At 62.0% G+C, this 19561-nt stretch overlaps 5 protein-coding genes across 6 annotated transcripts; 2 read left to right on the top strand and 3 right to left on the bottom strand.

The window, feature by feature from the left end:
• Window positions 1–1964: 1964 nt before the first annotated feature.
• LOC137447140 (uncharacterized) lies at window positions 1965–5812 on the bottom strand. Its single transcript, XM_068150400.1, has 2 exons — window positions 5735–5812; window positions 1965–3445 (listed from the first exon to the last, which is right to left on the bottom strand). The coding sequence occupies exons 1-2, from the start codon at window positions 5805–5807 to the stop codon at window positions 2226–2228; spliced, it is 1293 nt and encodes a 430-aa protein (XP_068006501.1). The 5' UTR covers window positions 5808–5812; the 3' UTR covers window positions 1965–2225.
• A 3631-nt stretch (window positions 5813–9443) lies between these two features.
• DNTTIP1 (deoxynucleotidyltransferase terminal interacting protein 1) lies at window positions 9444–13924 on the top strand. Of its 2 annotated transcripts, XM_068150172.1 has the most exons (13): window positions 9444–9564; window positions 9641–9711; window positions 10360–10456; window positions 10573–10671; window positions 10771–10839; window positions 11071–11127; window positions 11339–11400; window positions 11863–11908; window positions 12313–12371; window positions 12555–12615; window positions 12986–13057; window positions 13323–13378; window positions 13711–13924. In XM_068150172.1, exons 1-13 carry the CDS (start codon window positions 9478–9480, stop codon window positions 13865–13867), a joined length of 993 nt encoding a protein of 330 aa, XP_068006273.1. In that variant the 5' UTR covers window positions 9444–9477; the 3' UTR covers window positions 13868–13924. The 2 variants fall into 2 exon arrangements, with proteins under 2 accessions (XP_068006273.1, XP_068006274.1); XM_068150173.1 differs by lacking the exon at window positions 12986–13057.
• Window positions 13925–13988: 64 nt separating this feature from the next.
• UBE2C (ubiquitin conjugating enzyme E2 C) lies at window positions 13989–15854 on the top strand. The gene is made up of 6 exons (XM_068150177.1): window positions 13989–14704; window positions 14782–14809; window positions 14964–15050; window positions 15142–15346; window positions 15471–15530; window positions 15655–15854. Exons 1-6 carry the CDS (start codon window positions 14604–14606, stop codon window positions 15711–15713), a joined length of 540 nt encoding a protein of 179 aa, XP_068006278.1. The 5' UTR covers window positions 13989–14603; the 3' UTR covers window positions 15714–15854.
• A 9-nt stretch (window positions 15855–15863) lies between these two features.
• LOC137447009 (regulator of G-protein signaling 9-binding protein-like) lies at window positions 15864–17146 on the bottom strand. The gene is made up of 2 exons (XM_068150176.1): window positions 16623–17146; window positions 15864–16541 (listed from the first exon to the last, which is right to left on the bottom strand). Exons 1-2 carry the CDS (start codon window positions 16813–16815, stop codon window positions 16132–16134), a joined length of 603 nt encoding a protein of 200 aa, XP_068006277.1. The 5' UTR covers window positions 16816–17146; the 3' UTR covers window positions 15864–16131.
• A 355-nt stretch (window positions 17147–17501) lies between these two features.
• TNNC2 (troponin C2, fast skeletal type) lies at window positions 17502–19360 on the bottom strand. Its single transcript, XM_068150399.1, has 6 exons — window positions 19256–19360; window positions 18529–18580; window positions 18265–18408; window positions 18063–18177; window positions 17840–17976; window positions 17502–17756 (listed from the first exon to the last, which is right to left on the bottom strand). Exons 1-6 carry the CDS (start codon window positions 19265–19267, stop codon window positions 17725–17727), a joined length of 492 nt encoding a protein of 163 aa, XP_068006500.1. The 5' UTR covers window positions 19268–19360; the 3' UTR covers window positions 17502–17724.
• Between the last annotated feature and the right edge of the window lie 201 nt (window positions 19361–19561).

The following is a 19561-nucleotide window of genomic DNA, read 5'->3' as shown; positions in this document are numbered from 1 at the left end:
AGCCCAGGGACCGGGTGGCAGCCGGTGCACCGATCCTGCCAGCCCCAGGGAAGGGAGCCAGAGGCAGCTCTGGCATCCAGAGCTCCGGGCACACTCAGGCTCCAGCAAGGACTCAGGACCCAGTGCCATGGCCCTGCAGCACCAGTGCCCAGGCACAGCCCCCACACAGCCCCCACCTCCCTGTACCCAGCACTGGGGCCCAATAGTCCCTGGCCAGCTCTGGTCCCCACTTGCCACACCAAGGCATGGGCCAGGGTGGGCATCAGCTGTCCAGAAGGTGCAGGACCAAGGGGCTGGTAGCAGCGTGGGGCTGTGGACCGTGTCTGGTCACAGGACGTCCCTCAGGAGCCAGTGATTGTTCCCAGAGGCAGAACAATGCCCGGAGAGCTGCCAGGGCACCACGGGCCGCTCCGCAGCGCACGGCCAGGAAGCCACCTCCACCACCTTGGCAGGACCAGACCTGCGCTGGGGTCCCCCAACCCCTTAATGCCACCTGCCCTCCCCAGTGGGAAGCTGTGCTGAATGCTCTGGTCTTGTGGCACAGCATGGCACAGCTCTCTCAGAGCTCTCTCAGAGCTGCACAGAGCCCAGCACCGAGCAGCAGCACCTTTGGTGCCTCCCCAGCTGGTTCATCCAGCAGCAGCAGCAGCTGTGGGCAGGAGGGGATGGGGAGGTTCATGCTTGGATGGAGAGTGCCAGGCACTGGGGCACAGACCAGGTCACTGGGACCAGCCTCCAGCCCCAGGAGGATTTAAAGCCCTGCCTGTGCTGGGACAGGCAGCCCCCACTCCGCCTGCCCTGTGCCATGCGCCTGCTGTCACTGCTCCTGCTCCTGGGGTTCTGCTGCCTCTGGGCACGGCTGGTGTCCACAGGTGAGTGTTGGGTGGGCACAATGTGGGCATGGGGAAGGCACGGAGATCTGGCAGGTCTGTGCTGTGTGAGGATCTGCAGCTGTGACCAGCAAACCTCTCTAGCAATTCCCCTGGAAGGGGTGCGGGGGGGCTCAGGAGCCTCTGGGGCCCCACTGCAGGGCTGATGACTGCACCCAGGGTGCTTGAAGTGGAGGCTTGGGACAGGCCCTTCCCCATCTCTCCTCAGGATTCAGCTGACCCCCACCTGGACCTGCCTGAGCACCCAGAGAGCACAGCCACCCCCCACCAGACAGACGGACGGAGTGACATGGAGGGATCCATCAGCTCGACAAGCACCCTTCTCCTTGAGCCCACCTCCACCCCAGCACCCTCAGCTCCTGGCTGAGCATGGGGTCTCCACGTCCCCCTACCTCCCAATAAACCCAGTTTGTGATGAATGATGGCTGGCTCCTGACGTGGCTGGCTCCTGGCAAGCCCTTGCCGACCTCCATGAGACCCGCCTGGGGGGAGGGTTGGGGTCCCAGGTAGGGGATCTGTCATGACAGTTGGTGTGTCCCCAGGGACCTGCTGATGAGTCCTGCCCAAACTCCATGGGTCCACCTGGGACTGGGCTTGGTCCTGAAACCAGGAACTCTCCTGGGAGCAGGCACTTTGGAGTAGGATTGTGCCAGGGCTGCCCTGAGCCCTCAGGGGTGAGCTGCGGGTGCCACTCACATCCTGCAGTTCCTGGTCCTCCAGTTCCTGATCCTTCTGCCAGCATGGCACAGTGGGCACAGCTGAGGCTCCAAGGAACACACACTCTCCCAGCACCCTGGCAAACCAGCAGGTCTGGGGGCTGTGACAGTCAGGGCCTGCATGGCTCCTGACCAAGCCCTGCCAAGGCTGCTGGATGCCAGGCAGCCTTGGCCATGGAGCAACTCACCCCAGGGAGCTGTCGGGGACAGACCCCACAGAGAGGTTTCTCTTGGCCCAGAGAGGGGCAGGTGCCTGGGCAGGGCCATCCCTGTGGCTGTCCCGTGGGGGACAGAGTCACACTGCCAGGCAAGGGGCCCTGCTGAGGACACGCTGTGCAGGGGGACAACTGAGGCAGCCACCAGAGTCTGGCTGTGCCAGGCACTGACCAGGGACAGCTTGTCACAGCTTTCATGCCAAGCCAGTGGCCCAGTGTGGGTTTATTAGAGAACAGAAGGTCCTGCCCAGAATGTCCTTGGTACCTGGGACCAGCCCTGGCAGGGTGAGGTAGAGGGGCAGGATGGAAGTGGTTGCCCCTGTGCCCACCTCGGTGGGCTCCCTTCACCCCACGTGCTCCTTTTCACACCCTGCAGCATCGGGCACCACGCCTCACCGTCGCCATCACCACCACCAGTCGCCATCACCACCACCATCATCATCGTCACCATCGTCGTAACCATCGTTGCCATCATCATGGTAGTCATCATCATCACCACCACCACTGTCACTGTTATCACCATCATCATCATCACTGCTGTCATCACCATCGTTGTCATGGCCATCATCATCATCATCACCGTCGTCATCATCCCCATCGTTGTCATCATCATCATCATCATCATCATCACCGTCACCTTGCTCATTTTCCTCCTCATCATCATCATCATCATGGTCGTTGTTGTCATCCTCTCCGCTCTCACCCTCATCAGATTCAGGCTTCTCCCCTGCCTCAGGCTTCCCCCCTGCCTCAGGCTTCCCCCCTGCCTCAGGCTTCCCCTCACTCTCAGGCTTCTCCCCTGCCTCAGGCTTCCCCTCACTCTCTGGCTTCTCCCCTAGCACAGGTTTCTCCCCTGCCTCAGGCTTCTCCCCTAGCACAGGTTTCTCCCCTGCCTCAGGCTTCTCCCCTAGCACAGGTTTCTCCCCTGCCTCAGGCTTCCCCCCTGCCTCAGGCTTCCCCTCACTCTCAGGCTTCTCCCCTAGCACAGGTTTCTCCCCTGCCTCAGGCTTCCCCCCTGCCTCAGGCTTCTCCCCTGCCTCAGGCTTCTCCCCACTCTCTGGCTTCTCCCCTAGCACAGGTTTCTCTCCCGTCTCTGGCTTCCCTCCACTCTCTGGCTTTCCCCCCAGCACAGGTTTCTCCCCAGCCACCGGCTTCCCTCCAGCCTCCAGCTTGTCCCCAGCCACCAGCTTTCCCCCAGTGTCTGGCTTCTCCCCAGTCCCCGGCTTTGCCAAGCCCTCTGGCTTTCTCCCGGGCTGAGTTTTGCCCCCACACTCTGGTTGTTTCCCTGTGATGGGTCTCTCCGCAGTGCCCGGCCTCTCTGCCAGCTCAGGTTTGTTCCCTGCCACCGGCTGCCCTTGGCTCAGCGGCTGCCCTTGGCTCAGCGGCTGCCCTTGGCTCACCGGCTGCTTCCCCAGCGTGGGCGTCGCAGCAGCCGCAGGTTTAGACACCGGCAGGCACCGGTCCTTACCCACCCGCACCACACCCAGCTCTGGGGTGACCTTCCTGGGGGGCTGCAGACTGGGCACCGCGCTGGGCTCTTGCTTGGGCAAAGGGCTCTTCCCTGGCACAGTGCATCCGGGCCGTCCTGGCTGCCCCTGCCTGGCACGGGCTGCCCCAGGGGGCCCTGGAAGACAGCAGAAAGCAGCAGCGTCACCCTCGGTGTGTGAGCTCTGTGCTGCCCACCACACCCCTACCCACCAGCACCCTGCAAGGCTCCTGTACAGGCAGAGCCCACAGGGATCTGCCCATGATGGCTCAGGGGCTCAGGCTTGGCATCAGAGTGCCAGGGCATCGAGGAGGGCATGCAGGAGCCGGGTTTGCCACGGCTGCTTCTTCCCTCTGCTTTTTCCTGGTGGGTTTTCAGGGCTGTGCCTTCCTGCTGCTGCCCTCATGGCCAGGGTGATGCAGCCCCCAGGGTCACAGCTGTGCCTCGCAGCACCAGGCAGTGCCATGGCAAGGCAGTGCCCAAGGGACTCTCACCACTGGCAGCAGCAGGGCTGTGGAGGAGCCACCACAAAGCTGCAGCTCACCCAGGCACTCCTGGGCGTCTCTGAACTGGGGCCAACACCCACCCAGGTGTGCCAGCTGAGCCAGGAAGAGATGGCACCATGCCACAGACCACCCTGACTCTGTGGCAAGCCCAGGCTCATCCCCATCCTGCCCCACCAATGGTTTCCCCAGCCCTCACAGGCAGCACCAACAGCTGCCAGCACCCCAAAGGTGCTGGTCCACCACCAGCCCGTGCAGCACCCCAAGTCGTGGGCAGAATGCAGGTGCCTGTGGGTGCAGGAGCTGGATGAGGTTTGGAAAAGAAAGGCAAGAAGACATCTGTGTGGTGGTGTGAGTGCAGGCAGACAGACAGACACTGTGTGTGCCACTTAACCACAGGAGCACAGGGTGTTAGGGGTTGGAAAGGACCTCCAGAGATCATCCAGTCCAACCCCCTGCCAGAGCAGGGCCATAGAATCCAGCACAGCTCACACAGGAATGCATCCAGAGCCTGTTCCAGTGCTCTTTGACCCTCACAGGGCAGAAGTTCCTCCTCATGTGGAGGTGGAACCTCCTGTGCTGCAGTTCATATCCATTGCCCCTTGTCCCACCCCAGGGTACAACTGAGCAGAGTCTGTCCCTCCCCTCTTGACCCCCCAGCCCTCAGATATTTATAAGCATCTATTCAATGCCCTCTCAGTCTTCTCTCCAGGCTAAACAGCCCCAGAGCTCTCAGCCTCTCCTCACAGGGCAGTGCTCCAGTCCCTTCTGCATCCTTGTAGCCCTCTCGAGCAGATCAGGGCACGGGCACCCCACTGCGGGCCCACAGGAGGTCGATCCATGCACGCTGCTGTTGTGCTTGGCAGCACAAGGCTGCCTGCGGGCAGGGCTGGCCCCTTGGCACGGCTGCAAGATGGGGACCCACACGCTGGCAAGGGAGGCAGCAGCCCTGCCAGGAGAAGGGGGTCAGGCTCCAAAGCAGCCACAAACCCAGGGCAGGAGCAACTCCAATTTCCAGGGATTTGGGAAGCGATGACATTTCTGCTGACACATTTTCATCAGCCTGTGGTGGCCCCCAGTGTCCTGTTACAGAGCACCAGCAAAGCTGGACCCTGCTGCACCAGAGCCACTCCTGCCTCTGAGGCCAAGCTTTAGGATGACAAAAAAAACCCCAGTAAATCTTGGATAATCCTGGCTGGCAGCCAAGATTATAAAGTTTAAGCAAGAGCAAAGCCTCAAGGGGGGACAGAGCTCCACAGAAAGATATCAGCAGCACAAGGAGCTAAACAAACCCACCAGTGAACATCATCATCATCATCATCAACACTGCTCTAGTTCAGATCAAAGAACCACAGAATCATCTTGGTTGGAAAAGCCCTTAGAGGTCATGGAGTCCGATCACTCTCTAGCTCTGCCAGCTCTGGTGCCAAACCACGGCCCCCAGCATCACCTCTCTGTGCCTTTTAGGGATGGGGATTCACAGCCACCTCCCTGGGCAGTCTGTGCCAGGGGTTGAGAACCTTTCCAGGGGAAAAGTTTCTTCTGATGTCCAACCTAAACCTCCCCTGGTGCAACTTGAAGCCATTTCCTTTTGTCCTGTCACTTGTTCCTTGGGAGAAGGGACCAACCCCCACCCGTTTCCAAACTGCTTTCAGGGAGTCATCGAGACCAAGGAGGTCTCCCCTCAGCCTCCTCTTCTCCAGGCTGAACACCCCTCAGCTGCTCCTCCCCAGCCCTGCTGTCCAGACCCTTCACCAGCCTTGTTGCCCTTCTCTGGACCTGCTCCAGCCCCTCAGGGTCCCAGCTGATCAGGGGGATGTTGGACTAGATGACCTTAAAAAGGTCCCTTCCAACCCAAACCGGCCCATTCAGACTGAAACCCTCCCAAGCCCCCGGCGGGGGCGTTTCCAGCACCCGTACTTGCCTGCCGTGGGTGCTGCCTGCAGCTCTGCCCATAGGGCCAGGAGCCCCAGCAGGAGGAAGCCTCTCGCTCTCATGCTGCCGGAGCAAGTGGCCAGGGCAGCGCCGGGCGGCAATTTAAAGTTCCTCCCCGGGCCGGCGATGGGAGGAAGCAGCTCACAGGTGACTTGGAGGAACCTCCCACGTTTTACTCTAATTCTGTTTCCTAAGGAGCCACTCCAGCTGCCTTTCTCCACCCACAGCCCAGGCAGGAGCAGGATCCACAGCCAGCTGCATGACATGGGGAGGTCAGCACAGCAACAAAAGGGGGCAGGATGGGGACAGGGAAGATGGGATGGGGCCTGGGGGAGAGGACAGGGACCATTAAGAGGGAAGGGAAATCCCAGTTGCAAGGAGGTGAAATCTTCACTGCTGCTCCTGACAGGACCCCCCCCCCCCCCCCCCCCCATTGCCTTGCTGAAGGCTCTGACTGACCCCTCCAGGCTGCTGCCCAGCACAAACCAGCCCTGAGCCCCAGGATGCCATGGTGCCTCCCTGCAATGCCAGGTGGTAAGAGGCAGGGATTGGCACCAGTCCTGTCAGTGCCTTTGGGCATGTCCCCAGCCTGGCCCTGCCACCAGTGCTGTTGGGGCATCTCCCACTTGCTGAGCACTGGGAGCACGGGGGCACATGGGGGAACAGGGCCTCCAGCACTGCTCTGTGCCACGGGACGTGCAAAGCCAAGCAGGAGGAAGGGCAGTGCCAGTCCCAAGCCTTTGCTCCTGGGGCTGCTCTTTTGCATCCCAGATGCTGTTTGCAGATCCCTGTAGCCTGGTTTTGCAGGGCCTCATTTGAAGACTGAACCCAGGATTTCCTTTGTCTGGGGCCTTCACAGCAGCAGCATCCAGCTCCTTCCATGTTACCAATGGGGACTGCCAGGTTTTGGCACCCAAAGGAACGAGTTCAGAGTCTCCTCAGCCCCCTAATGAAAAGGGATTTCAAGGACAAGGTGAGGAGAGCACAGGAATCTGCCTTCAAACCCCAGGTCCAAACTGCCAGCCTTCACCAGAGACCTACATTAAAAGGATGAGAGGTGCTGTCACATCGAGCTCCCTTTTCTCTGCACCTGATTTCAGGGTAAAGACTCACTGAATATGTTTGAGGTCACAAAGCAGCACCTTCAGCTGCCTCAGTGCCAACCCATTTAATTAAGCCATTCTCAAGTCACACAGGAGTGTAGCCAGAACAGGATTTTGCCTCTTTTTTCCCCCCCCTTTCTATTTCATTATTTCTTCCTGAGTTATACTCAAGCCAAAGTGCAATCAGCATTGTAGGAGATCTTAAGGCCACGTGTGGCCAGGACACAGCAGCACCAGCACAGAGCAAGGTAGATTTGCTGTCCCAAAAGTCCAAGCTGAAATGTGACATGGGGGGAGAGGGGGGAGTGAAGTCAAAGGGCGAGGTCAGAGCCATTTCTGCAGTTCTCAGGCAGTGCATGCCACATGCCACAAGCACCGAGAAGGCCACATCCTGCCCAGAGTGGCCACCAAGCGACAGAGCCACGCAGGGGCTGCAGCTCAGCAGCAGGAAGGTGCGTGGCTCCACGCTGCCTAACCTGTGTGGGAAGAGGGCTTGTGGCAAGAAACACAGGTGGAGCCCTCCCCTCGTGGCCGTGACTCAAGCCAGATGCCATCTCCGCGCCAGCCGCCCGTGTCCGCGGGAGATCCGGCGCTCCACGCCTGGCAGCCCGCGGCTCGACCCGCCGGCCCGGTGCTTATCGCAGGCTGTTAATCACCGCCGAGCAGGGCACCCCGCCGAGCAGCCGGAGCTGCCTCCCTCGCACGCACCCGGAAAACATCCGGAAAACATCCGGAACAACCTGTGGGGCTGCGGGGCTGCTTCCAAACCCCGGGCTGCTGCGGCTGAGAGCTCGCAGCTCCTCCCCTCGGGCGCAGCGCCGCGGTCTCGGCTGTGTCCCTTCAGCGGAGCACAAGCTCTGTTAACAAAAGCAGCTAAAGAGGGCCAGGTCTGGCAGGCTCATTGCTCTGCTGCAACAAAGGCCTCGGAGATGGACCCCACGGGCCCTGTTCCAGGTCCTCTCTCATCCAGGTCGACTCTCATCCCGCAGGGCAGGACGGTGCCTGCATGCCGAACCCCGAGGGACAGGGGGTCCCTTCTTGCAGATCAGAAAGAGCCTGGATAACCTCAGCTGTCAAATGGCCCTTTGCCTCTGGCAGGCATCTGCAGGCTGGTGTGTTTGTTATGTGCACCCACTGCACAGGCCCACGGAGAAGTTACCATCAAAAGCCAGGGGCTGGAAGAGATTCAAAGCAGTCATCTCCTCAGTTACATGCAGGTGACCACTGGCAGACATTGTTCTGCTCTGAAAAAGACATCCCTGCCCCTGCAAAGACAGGGACACTCTGACAGGCATTTAAATCTTCTTGTAACTGGGGAGTTTCTCCCAAGAGCTGATCCAAATCTCACCTGACCCAGCCCAACACCAGCACTTCTTGTCTGCTGTCGGTGGGCACAGAGAGCTGTCCCTCCTGCAGCGCATGCAGGGGCCCTCTCCCCATCCAGCTTCCACAGGTTAGACAGAAGCATCCTCTCCACCTTTCCCCAGGAGTTTCTACAGCCCCAGGTATCTTTCCCCTTCTCTGGACAACGTCCAGCTTTTGCTGCTAACCATTTGAAGCAGCCATCAGCACACACAAAGCCCAGCGCTGCTGATAATGAACTTGTGGCAACATTGATGATGACTCCGTCGGCCCCACATCCGCAGGTCAGGTTGGAGCAACAACCTGACCTCATCCCAGGCTGACGCAGTCCCGGCCAAAGCAGCAGGAATGGGACAAGGGCAGGACCCTCTCCCACCGTGTGAGCCCGAGTCACCCAGCCTCTCCCACAGCCGGCTCTGGTCTCCTGCTGCTGAGCACAGCTACTGCCAGGCCGATGGCTACGGTGGGGAAAACACACCAGTCCTGCTGGGGGGACACGGCCACGAATGCTGAGACACTGACAGACCATCCTTCAGAGCTACCAGCCCCCTGCCTGCACCACAGGCCCTGGGCTTGAGCATCCAGCCGGGCTGCAGGGGAAGAAGAACCCTCCTTCCCTCTTGGTGAAGTGCTTCCCCATCTGCACACAGGGCATGAGGACACCGAGCTGGAAGGGACCACTCAAGCACATGTTTTGGCTCCACCGCTGCCCTGGGCAGCCCGGGCCAGGCCTCAGCAACCCTTCTGGGGAAGAAATTGTTCCTCATGTCCAACCTAAAACCTCCACTGGAGCAGCCTGAGGCTGTTTCCTCCGGTCCTGCGGCTTGTTCCTTGGGAGAAGAGACCGACCCCCACCTGACTCCAACCTCCTTTCAGGCTGCAGAGAGCCGTCCCCGCAGGGTGTGCGTAAGGTGCACAGCCCGAGACGGAGGCTTACTCCAAGCCGTGGGGAAACCGTAAGGGCGGAGGCTGCGGGGGAAGCAAACGCGGGGGGGTTCCCTCCACAGCAGCCAGGCCTTTGCCTCGGCCACCGCCGAGAGACCCGGGGAGAAGCGGAGCAGGGTGCGGAGGGGCTGCGGGGGGCCGAGAAGCAGCAGCCGCAGCCGCCCCACGCCGCCGCCGCCGCCCCACGCCGCCCCCCGCAGCCCGGCGGGGGCTGGCGGCACCCCCGGCCCGCGCGCCGGCGGTCGCGAGCTGATGACGCGCGCCGCGCCCGGCGCTTCCGGTGGCGAGGGGCGGGAGCGGGGCCGGGAGCGGGGCCGGGGCCATGGGCGCTGCCCGCGATGCCGAGCAGCAGCCGGGGCCGCCGGGCGAAGAGGGCCCGGACGGCGCTGAGGAGCAGCTGGTCAGCACGGTGAGGCGGGCGGCGGGCCGGGCCGGGGGGGCAGCCGCGCAGCGGGCGGGCCGCGGCTGACGCGTGTGTCCCGCAGAGCCCCTGGAACATCATGATCAAGCACCGGCAGGTCCAGCGGCGCGGTCGCCGATCCCAGATGACAACCAGGTACGAGCGGGCCGGGCAGAGGCTGAGTTGCAGCTGGCGTGGGGTGGCGGTGGAAGAGCCCTGGCCGAGGGCACCCGAGTGGAAAGGTGGAACTGGGGAATTGGGCTGTGCCAGACTGGGCACTGGAGCAAAGGGGAGGGTCTGCATTAGCCCAGACTGGGCACTGGAGCAAAGAGGAGGGTCTGCATTAGCCCAGACTGGGCACTGGAGCAAAGGGGAGGGTCTGCATTAGACCAGACTGGGCACTGGAGCAAAGGGGAGGGTTTGCATTAGCCCAGACTGGGCACTGGAGCAAAGGGGAGGGTCTGCATTAGACCAGACTGGGCACTGGAGCAAAGGGGAGGGTCTGCATTAGACCAGACTGGGCACTGGAGCAAAGGGGAGGGTCTGCATTAGACCAGACTGGGCACGGGAGCAAAGGGGAGGGTCTGCATTAGACCAGACTGGGCACTGCAGCAAAGAGGAGGGTCTGCATTAGACCAGACTGGGCACAGGAGCAAAGGGGAGGGTTTGCATTAGACCAGACTGGGCACTGGAGCAAAGGGGAGGGTCTGCATTAGACCAGACTGGGCACAGGAGCAAAGGGGAGGATCTGCATTAGCCCAGACTGGGGTGGGGGGGTTCCACTCGTGATTTCTCCACCTGCAGCTTCACAGACCCATTGGTGTCCATGGACTTGCTGCGTGCTGTCCTGCAGCCCAGCATCAATGAGGAGATCCGGGGCGTCTTCAACAAGTACATGAAGGTGAGGGGGAGCTGCAGGGCCAGGCCCAGGTGCTGCAGTGTGGCTGCAGAGCTGGGCCTGCCCTGGCACTGCTGGGCCACTCTGGCTCTAACCCTCTCCTGTCACCTGCCCCCCAGTTTTTCCAGAAGGCAGCAATGAACGTGCGTGAGAACGTTGGGGAGGAGGTGGACCCCGAGCAGCTTATCCAGGAGACCTGTCGGAGCTGCCTGGAGCAGGTGAGGTGCTTGTGGGGGGCTGTGCTCCCTTTGCAGAGCTCAGCAGGCAGGTCTCTCTCTGGACCCAGGGTCAAATAACCCTTCCTTCTGTCCCTGCAGGCCAAGCTGTTGTTCTCAGATGGCAAAAAGATTGTTCCCAGGCTGCCCCTCGAGCAGGCAGTGCCAAAGGTAAAGGTTGTTACTGTTCCCAGAGGCTTGAGTGACTGGGAGAAGGAGGGAGAAGGTGGAGTTGCTTTGTTCTCTGCCAGTGACCAGCAAGAAGGCAGGGTTGGGGATGTAGGGCAGGACTGGTACCTCCAGGGCAGTCCCAGGCACAGCTGCTGTGTGTGGAGTTCTGTGCTTCTCACTGAGAAGCTGGGGTTGGCACTGCCCTTCTCAGCCACTGTCGCTCCCTTCCAGCGTGCCCGGCAGATGGATGAGGAGCTGAGCCGGCGTGGGAGCCCCGTGCCCAAAAAGGTAGGAGGGTTTAGCCTGTTTGGGAAGCCTGTGCCCTGTTCCTGGCCGTTCCTGCAGCAGGGAAGTGCACAGGGACTCCTGGGGGGTGCTCACACTCGTGCTGGGCAGCACTGCAGCTCCTGGCAGAGAGCAGTTTCCCTGGGAGGGGAGGGCAGTGTGGGGACTCTGCCAGCCTGCACGGCACAGTCACTGCAGGATTTCTTCCCTGCAGAGGAAGGGGAGGCCCCCAGGACAGAGCCTGGCGAATGACCGCGGGGTCTCAGGCATGGCAGCGTGAGTATGGGCCCTGAGCTGAAGCCCCTCATTTGGGAGGGTGGAGGGGAAATGAGGCTGGCTGAATCGAAGAGCACAGAAACCCTGCAGTCTGCTTCCTCTCCTGCAGAGCAGAGAGGGACAGAGGGAGGCCAGGGGGTGGGCAGGAGGGAATAGTGATGAGCTGTTGCCTCCAGGAGGTGAAGACATTCAACCAAACAGTTTTAAAGAGGCTTGAATGGGTGAAAAGGTCCAGGTGGACCATTCAGAACGAGTGGTGTGAGATGTTGGTTGGATTTTGACAGCTGGAGAGGAGAACGTGCAGTGCAGTGAATGATGAGAGTCTGTAGCTGGGGCCATGGGAGGATGGAATGTGTGAACCAAGGCAGATCTGGAAGAGCTGGGGTTCAGTCCCTGATGCTGAGATGATGGCTGTGCTGGACCCACAGGGACTCGTTCTTACTGCATTTTTCTTCTCCTCAGGTGGAAGCTCAAAGTCTCTGAGCCTGTGAGAAGGGATGGACCAAAGGTATTGGCTGGCCGACACTGCTGGGCTCTCCCTCTCCTCCCCTTTGCCCCCACCAGCAGAGCCCTACTGCTGCTGGCACAGAGGGCAGTGCCAAGCTGTGCGGTGCCCCGATGGGTCCTGCAGTGCAGGAGAGGAGCACGAAGAAGAGCAAAGTGCCTGGAGGTCTTTGCCTGCCTCCCCTGGGCACTGTAGCCTGTAGCTCTGTTAGGAGACCTGGGGAGAGCAGTGGTAGCCAGGAGGATCCCACAGGCATTTCCCCTGAGGGAAGCAGCTTAGATGAGCCCAGAGGGAGCTAACTGCCCTCCTGTGTGGAGGTCTGTGGCCAGCTCCCTCCCTCCCAGGCCGGGGATGGTCCCAGCACCGGCTTCACTTCTAATGTTGCCCCTTTTCCAATTGCTCTGTAGTGGGATCCATCCCGACTGACTGAAACCACAACCTTTGTGCTGGGATCTCGAGCAAACAAGTAAGGAGCGGCCCTGCTGCTGGAGGGTGGTGTCTCCAAGGCAGGAGCCCGTAAGACTCTCCCCATCACTTCACTTCTCTGCCTCGAAAGCAGTAGGAAGGGCTTGGGGAGGAGAGGAGGTGTCCACAGACCACCCCAGCCGCTCTCCCCCCCCGGGTGACGCCTCCTGTGTTCCTCTTACAGGGCTCTCGGGATGGGAGGAACAAGAGGGCGGCTCTACATCAAGCATCCCCACCTCTTTAAGGTCAGATGCCACAGCAGGATGTGTCCTCCTTTGGAGTTTCTGGTGGGAATGGGGCGTATGTGCTTCAGCCAGCTTGTCCTTTTCCTCCCCCACGGCCTCGCTGTCTCAGCCCTGTTATCTCAGAGCACACACAGGGCCTGGCTGTAGCACATTGGAAGTCGAGTTAGGGGCAGAGCGCAGCCTTCCACGCCGTGGGTTTGGAATCAGGCCCCAAGTCTGGAGAAGCAGCAGGCAGAGCGGAGCCCTGGCTGCGGTGGGCACTGCCCTGGGCACCGTGCTGGAGTGGGGCACAGTGTCCCAGCAGGAGGGGGTCAGAGCGGGCTGGGATCTGTCCCCTGTGTTCAGCCAGGTCCTTGCTGCTTTATTGCAGTACGCAGCCGACCCGCAGGATAAGCACTGGCTGGCAGAGCAGCAGCACATGAGGGCGACGGGGGGCAAGATGGTGAGTACGGCCAGGCTCCCGGTGCCCGCAGCCCGCGGGAACCCTGCAGACCCACCCCAGGCCCAGCACGGGGGGAAGAGCTGCTGGAGAAGTGGCTGTGGCAGGGAGGATAGGCAGGGCAAGGTGTTTCCTGGGTGCTGCAGAGGGCTGTCTGTCCATCTGCTGCCCCATGGGATTCGGGCATGGGTGGGGAACAGCACTTCAGTGCAGGGTGAAGATAGGGAATGGGACACTGCCCTGAAGCATCCACCGCCTTGTGCCACAGGCCTACCTCCTCATCGAAGAGGACATTCGGGATCTGGCTGCCAGTGATGATTACAGGTGAGCACCAAAGCAGAGGTGCTGCTGTGCCAGTGTCTGATGCCCTGGGGGCTTCTGTCAGCTTCAGGGGGAGGGACAGGCTTCATGTTGAGGGTTTGGCGGCTCAGTACTTGTGGGAGCTTGGTGTTAGTTGGGGTTGGATGTCAGGGTCCATGATGGGTGCCAGAGGTTGGGCTCGGTGCTTGCTGGTGGGGATCCACAGTGAGCACCAAGGGCCATGGGTGGGTTCCAGAGGTGGGGCTTTAGGCTTGGTGCTGCCTGGGCGTCCATGGTGGATATTAGGGGCCCGTGGTGGTGGCCAGGCCCTCCAGCCTCATAGCCCCTCTCCCCAGGGACTCAGTGGACCTGCGGCTGGAGGAGCTGAAGCCCTTTGTGCCGCCGGCCTGGATGACACAGAAGATGCAGCGGCACATGGAGACGCTTCGCCGCGGAGGGGATGCTCCTCTCGCCGACGGCCCCCCCGAGGCCGCCCCGCCTCCCGAGCCCTGAGCCCCGCCTCCACGCCCCCCGGACCTAATAAAGCAGCTTCGCACCCTTTTCACAGCAGCTGCCGTCTCTGAGGTTACTATGGGGGACGGGGGGAGGAGAATCCAACCCTTTAAATGCCCGCGGCCGTGAGCCTCCGCCCCGGGGCGCGGCAGCCAATCGAGGCGTGATGGGCGCCGCGCCTGGCGGCCAATGGGCGGCTGCTCGCCGTTGCCCTGGCAGCCGCATCCTCAGCGAGTGGCAATTGGCCGGCTCGAACGGAGCTGCGCGCTGATTGGTGGGGCGGCCGCACGTTGGCGAAATTCAAAAGGGAGTGCGAGCGCGGGGCGGGACTAGACCGGACGGGACGGGGGCGGTGGAACGGAGAGCGACCGCGTCTGTACCGGAGAGCGACCGCGACCAGGCCAGCGCTAGAGATCCTTGCACCGCAGCTACAGCAAGAACCACTGGGGCCAGGCCGGCAGACAGCCCTCCCCCCGTACGTCAGCGGCACCGGACCAGAGAGCGTCCGGGAGAGCGGAGGGGCCCCAGAGTTCTCTGTACTGGGGCTCGGCCGCCGATAGACACCCCCCTTGCACCGCCGCTCCATACCGGGAAAGGCGCAGCGGAGACAGTCTCCCGCGTTCGAGCACAGCCTCGGTCGGAAGCAGAGGCCCGTGTGGCCCCGGCCGGGAGGGTTATCCGCGTCCAGCGCCCGTGAAGCGGCGGGCAGCTGCAAGGGCATCGCCCCGGAACCGTCATGGCCTCGCAGAACGCCGACCCCGCCGCCGTGCCCAGCGCGGCTGCCCGCAAAGCCACTGAGGCGGGTGCCACCGCGGCACGGGGCTCGGTGGGGAAGAGGTGAGCCAGGACCGGGGCCAGGGCTGGGGTTGCCCCGCCGAGCTGGAGCGGAAAAATAACGTGTATTTCTCCCGCAGGCTGCAGCAGGAGCTGATGGCGCTGATGGTGAGATCCTGGGGCCGGGGCGGTGCGGGAGAGTGGGGCGGGCCCCGGCATGGGGGAGTCCCGAGTTGTTGCGGGAGGTCCCGAGGGCCAAACAGTGCAGGGAAGGTTGGTTGGGGCCGGGGGTCCCGGGCCGCCCTGACCACTGTCCCTGCAGATGTCCGGTGACAAAGGCATCTCCGCCTTCCCCGAGTCCGACAACCTCTTCAAGTGGATCGGGACCATAGACGGTGCTGCCGGCACGGTGAGCGGGCGGGACCCAGTTCTCCCCCACCCGTCCCCAGTCGGGGTTGTCCAGCCGGGGCCATGCTCCCTGATACAACCCCTGTCCCCAGGCCTACGAGGAGCTCCGGTACAAGCTGTCGCTGGAGTTCCCCAGCGGGTACCCCTACACTGCCCCCACTGTGCGCTTCCTGACCCCCTGCTACCACCCCAACGTGGACACCCAGGGCAACATCTGCCTCGACATCCTCAAGGACAAGTGGTCAGCGCTGTATGATGTCCGCACCATCCTGCTCTCCATCCAGAGCCTGCTGGCAGGTGGGTCTCAGGGCTATGCTGCACCTGGGGGGAAGGGGGGGGACAGTGGGGCTACTCCCAGCATAGCAGTGGGGGTCTTGGGGATCCAAGCCACCCCACCATTAACCCATCCCTTGTCCCCCAGAGCCAAATATCGAGAGCCCCTTGAACACACACGCTGCTGAACTCTGGAAGAACCAAACCGGTGAGTGCCAGGGCAGCTGCCCCTTCCAATCTCCCTTGAGGTGGGCGGCAGCACAGCCCCCAACCCCGCTGTGTCCTGCAGCTGCCCTAGGAGCCTCAGCCTCATGTTCCACCTCTCTCCTCAGCCTACAAGAAGTACGTGCGGGAGACATATGCCAAGCAGGCCAAGAGCCAGGAAACCTGACCCGCGCTGTGCCCTGTGCCACCTCTGCCCATTCCCCTCCAGCTGCTCCCCGCCTGGCTCTCTGTATCATAGGCTGTTATTAAGTTAATTTGGCACTTTGTGCCACGGTTAATGTATAAATAAATGCACATTTATAATTTTTCTGTGGATGACTTCATTGGAGTTTGGTGCCCCCTGAGTACCCACAGGCACCTTCTTGCCCTGAGGTCCTGTTGCCCCTCCTAAGAGGGCAGCAGAGGAGGGACATGCCCCAGCATTTATTGGTACTGGTGAGTGCCCAGGGCTCATCACCTTCCCTCCATAGGGTGGGGGCAGCTCCTAGCATCATCCACCCAAGCAGGGGGCTGAGGGGCTGCACAGGGCCCTGTCTCCTGCTCCATGATTCTTGAGCAGGTACAGGGCTGCCAGCACTGTCACCTCAGAGGACTCTGCAGTGGTGCCCAGTGTGAGGCTCCCCCTGAGCCACCCTAGCCATGCTGCTGCTTGGCCCCTCTGGTTGTGTGGCCTCCACTGTCCAGAGCGGGATGTTGACTCTGCTCTCCATCTCCACCAGTATGGCCCTCACCTCCTCCACCTCCTCCTCCAGGCTCAGGGCAGTGGGGGGCTGTGTGGGGCCCCCACCTCGCCGCCCCCCCAGCCCTGTGTGCAGTGGGGCTGTGCCATCCCTCTGTCCGGAGAAGAGCTGGCAGAGGTGGTGGGCTCGGCGCAGGTCCTGCAGGAAGAGCTCCAGCGCAGAGAGGAAGAGGACCCAGAGCTGCTCCAGCTCCTGCCGCTCCTCAGAGCCTGCCGCTGCCTGCTGCAGCCCTTCCAGCAGCGTGTGCCGGAGCCCTGCGGGACCAGGACACTGAGCCTCAGGACACCCCCCTAGCCCCGGGGTGGGTGCAGGGGGTACAGCATCCCCCTCCTTACCGGTGATGAGCTCTCGGGCTTCGGCGCTCCTCCTGCCCCGCTCCTCACGCAGCCCGAGGCTGTCGCTGCTGCCCCCAAGCTGCAGCACCAGCAGCCGGTGCCCAGCCGTGGCTTTGCAGAGGGCAGCCTGGGCTGCTGCACATCGACCCGCTGTCCCCCGTGCGCGGCACACCTCCCTTTGCCCTGGGGCCATTGTGCTCCTTGAGGACAGAGCAGGGTCAAGCCCCTCCGTGCTGGTCCCTGGCTCTCTGTGGTGCTCAGTAGCCCCGTGCCCCAGTGCTGCACTGCAGGGATGTGCCAGGCTCCAAGCTGCGTCCCACCAGCCACACAGTGCTGATCTCCACCTCTGCCGGGCTCTTCTGGGAGGAGCTGGTCTCTGGGGAGCAGTGATGCTTGCTGGGCTGGCACAGGCTCTCCAGACAGAGAGGTTCCAGCAGTGCCTTGAGCCTGTGGGGTCAAGCCCCACAGGGCTGCTGCTTCTCCTCCCCCAGCATTACAGCCAGTTTCTCTGTGGGACAACAGGGGTCCTGCTATGGGGCAGATGTCAGTGGATTCCCTGTGGCCCCACAGCCTTTTTTTCAAAGTAGGCAGGAGCAGCCCCCCAGGGCATCCAGGCCTCTGCTGTGACTCTTTGGGCCAGGGCCAGCGTGTCAGTGGGCTGCTCCACATGGAAAATCTGAGTCAGTACTGGCACCTGCCCAGCAGCCCGTGGGAACTACAGCCACAGGGTGAGCACAGCCAGCACAGGGCACCCTCCCTGATATGACACCCTCCCTGATATGACACCCTCCCTGAGGAGTTGGGGGGGGGGGGGGAGGGGGGTGCACAGTGTAATGGCCCTCTCCCCACACAAACCCAGAGAAATTCTGCACTAGCAACTCAAGCTTTTCCCCTTTTATTGAGGCTCAGGCTGAAACCACGTGCGATGGACCAGGGGAAAAGCTTGGCCAACAGCGGCAGGACAAGACCAGAGCCCTGGCGCAGGGCAGGGTCTCAGCCAGCACGGCTGGGCGGGGCCAGATGCTGCAGAACTGCTTCTCCCCGGGTGGTGGTGGAGGAGCAGGGCTGGATGCAGCAGCCGGCCCGAGGAATGTCTGGTCGCTTACTGCACACCCTCCATCATCTTCAGGAACTCTGTAATATAGAGAGCAGCGCCCTCAGCACGCAGCTCTGCCCGGGCTGCACAGCGCGGGTGCCTGGCCGGGGGCGTTGCTCACCATCAAAGTCGATCCGGCCGTCGTTGTTCTTGTCCGAGTCCTTCATCATGTCCTCTATGTCCTCATCGGTGACAGGCTCCCCAGTGGCCCTCAGGATCTCACCCAGCTCTTCGATGTCGATGAACCCATCTGCATTCCTGAAGGAGGCTCAGGCCAGCATGCAGCCCCTGCTCACCCCCTCGGGCAGGGCGGGCAAGAGGGGCAGCTGGCACCCCCCACTCACCGGTCGAAGATGCGGAAGCAGTTGGCCAGCTCCTCCTCAGACTTGCCTTTTGCATCCTCTTTCATCTGGCGCACCATCATCACCAGGAACTCCTCGAAGTCGATGGTGCCGCTGCCTGCGGGGAGGAGGCCAAGCACAGGTCAGGCTGCTCGCCTGGTGCCCACCACCCCGTGCCCAACACCCGCTACCAAAAGCTGCTCACCATCCTCATCCACCTCCTCTATGATGGCATCCAGCTCCTCCTTGGTGGGGTTCTGGCCCAGCATCCTCATCACCGTCCCCAGCTCCTTGGTGCTGATGTCACCGCCGCCATCCGCATCAAACATGTCAAAGGCGGCCTTGAACTCTGTGGGGAAGGGGGAAGGGGGTCAGGGCTGGATAGCTCTTGAGCTGAGGCTATGGCAGTGAGACAGAGCCCCATGCCTCAGCCAGATCTGTCCCCTCTGCCCACTGCCACCAAGCTCACCAGCAATCATTTCCTCGCTGAGGAAGGCACGGGCTTCAGCCTGCTGATCAGTCTGCAAGGCAAGGGAGCAGGGTCACCATGGCCACCACATCGTGCCAGGGAGCCCCTCACACATTGCAGGGCTGCAGGGAGAGCCCCCTGCCCAGCTGGAGGGCGATGCCATGCCAAGGTGAGTGGCAGCCCCCAGCCATTTCCACAGCTCCAGTGTCCACTCTGAGGGTGGTGGGCTGCAGGAGGCTGCCCGCCCAGGGCTCCCCACCAGCCAGGGCCATAATCCCCATGTACTGCCTTGGCACGCCAGGCACGCAGCACTATTTTTGTGATCTCCTCGGCTCCCCTTATAGGGACCAGTGGGGCCACAGCCACCAGCAAGCACCTGTCAGCCCTGATCGAGTTTCTCCTGGAGGCACAGGCCAGGCACAGCCGCAGCACCGTGTCCCATGACCCAGCACTCTGCTTTCTGCCACCCCCTGCCCAAGCTCCAGCCGGGGCTGAGCCAGTGTCCATGGGCACCTGCACCCCTTGCACGGCCGCACAGTCCCCCCTGGGGCACGTCCCTTGGGGACCCTGTACCACCCCAACACCTCCCTGCCTTCACCCACCACAATCAGCCCATCCCTGGTGGCTGTCTCCCCACTGCTACCCACGGAGGCAGCTCAGCAGCCCGGATTCCCACTTTGCCAGGTCTCGCCCTGGCACGCAGCATGCAGCACGCAGAGGCTCTTACCATCGAAGGCATTTTTTTGGCTGTCTTCAGGCAGTCACCACCTCCAGCAGAAAAAAAACACCCAGAAGCTTGCTAGCGCCCCTGGCACCCCAATTTGTACTGCGCTCCCTGTGTGGCGTGGCCGCAGCCGCTGACCCCCTGTCCCCAGCAGCCTATCAGCTCCGTGGTGGCAATCCGGCCCTGCTCATTGGCAAGGGGCACGTTTTACCTAATTTAGCCAAAGCGTTATTGGCCAAGGGCTGGGGATTAAAAGTGGGTCTGAGGCTGAGGTGGAAATTCAAGCCCTGCAGGGAGGGGCTCCAGAGC

Source organism: Melanerpes formicivorus, unplaced genomic scaffold (genome assembly GCF_026170545.1).
Source record: "Melanerpes formicivorus ecotype bairdi unplaced genomic scaffold, bMelFor1.0.p_v2 SCAF_19, whole genome shotgun sequence".
Lineage (NCBI taxonomy): Eukaryota > Metazoa > Chordata > Aves > Piciformes > Picidae > Melanerpes > Melanerpes formicivorus.
Note: the sequence above shows the minus strand (reverse complement) of the source record. Positions and strands in the feature narration are given on the sequence as shown.

What these genes read in the sequence shown, in the direction of transcription:
- UBE2C (XM_068150177.1), top strand. Translation starts at nt 14,604, where the DNA reads ATGGCCTCGCAGAACGCCGACCCCGCCGCCGTGCCCAGCGCGGCTGCC. An exon ending in TAGACGGTGCTGCCGGCACG is followed by an intron (nt 15,051 to 15,141) that starts GTGAGCGGGCGG and finishes CCCTGTCCCCAG; the next exon opens with GCCTACGAGGAGCTCCGGTA. An exon ending in ACTCTGGAAGAACCAAACCG is followed by an intron (nt 15,531 to 15,654) that starts GTGAGTGCCAGG and finishes CTCTCTCCTCAG; the next exon opens with CCTACAAGAAGTACGTGCGG.
- DNTTIP1 (XM_068150172.1), top strand. Translation starts at nt 9,478, where the DNA reads ATGGGCGCTGCCCGCGATGCCGAGCAGCAGCCGGGGCCGCCGGGCGAA. An exon ending in AGGAGCAGCTGGTCAGCACG is followed by an intron (nt 9,565 to 9,640) that starts GTGAGGCGGGCG and finishes TGTGTCCCGCAG; the next exon opens with AGCCCCTGGAACATCATGAT. An exon ending in TCTTCAACAAGTACATGAAG is followed by an intron (nt 10,457 to 10,572) that starts GTGAGGGGGAGC and finishes CCTGCCCCCCAG; the next exon opens with TTTTTCCAGAAGGCAGCAAT.
- LOC137447140 (XM_068150400.1), bottom strand. Translation starts at nt 5,807, where the DNA reads ATGAGAGCGAGAGGCTTCCTCCTGCTGGGGCTCCTGGCCCTATGGGCA. An exon ending in GCAGGCAGCACCCACGGCAG is followed by an intron (nt 3,446 to 5,734) that starts GCAAGTACGGGT and finishes GCTGTCTTCCAG; the next exon opens with GGCCCCCTGGGGCAGCCCGT.
- TNNC2 (XM_068150399.1), bottom strand. An exon ending in TGCTTCCGCATCTTCGACCG is followed by an intron (nt 17,977 to 18,062) that starts GTGAGTGGGGGG and finishes AGCCTCCTTCAG; the next exon opens with GAATGCAGATGGGTTCATCG. An exon ending in CGGCCGGATCGACTTTGATG is followed by an intron (nt 17,757 to 17,839) that starts GTGAGCAACGCC and finishes TCTATATTACAG; the next exon opens with AGTTCCTGAAGATGATGGAG.
- LOC137447009 (XM_068150176.1), bottom strand. Translation starts at nt 16,815, where the DNA reads ATGGCCCCAGGGCAAAGGGAGGTGTGCCGCGCACGGGGGACAGCGGGT. An exon ending in AGCCCGAGAGCTCATCACCG is followed by an intron (nt 16,542 to 16,622) that starts GTAAGGAGGGGG and finishes CTGGTCCCGCAG; the next exon opens with GGCTCCGGCACACGCTGCTG.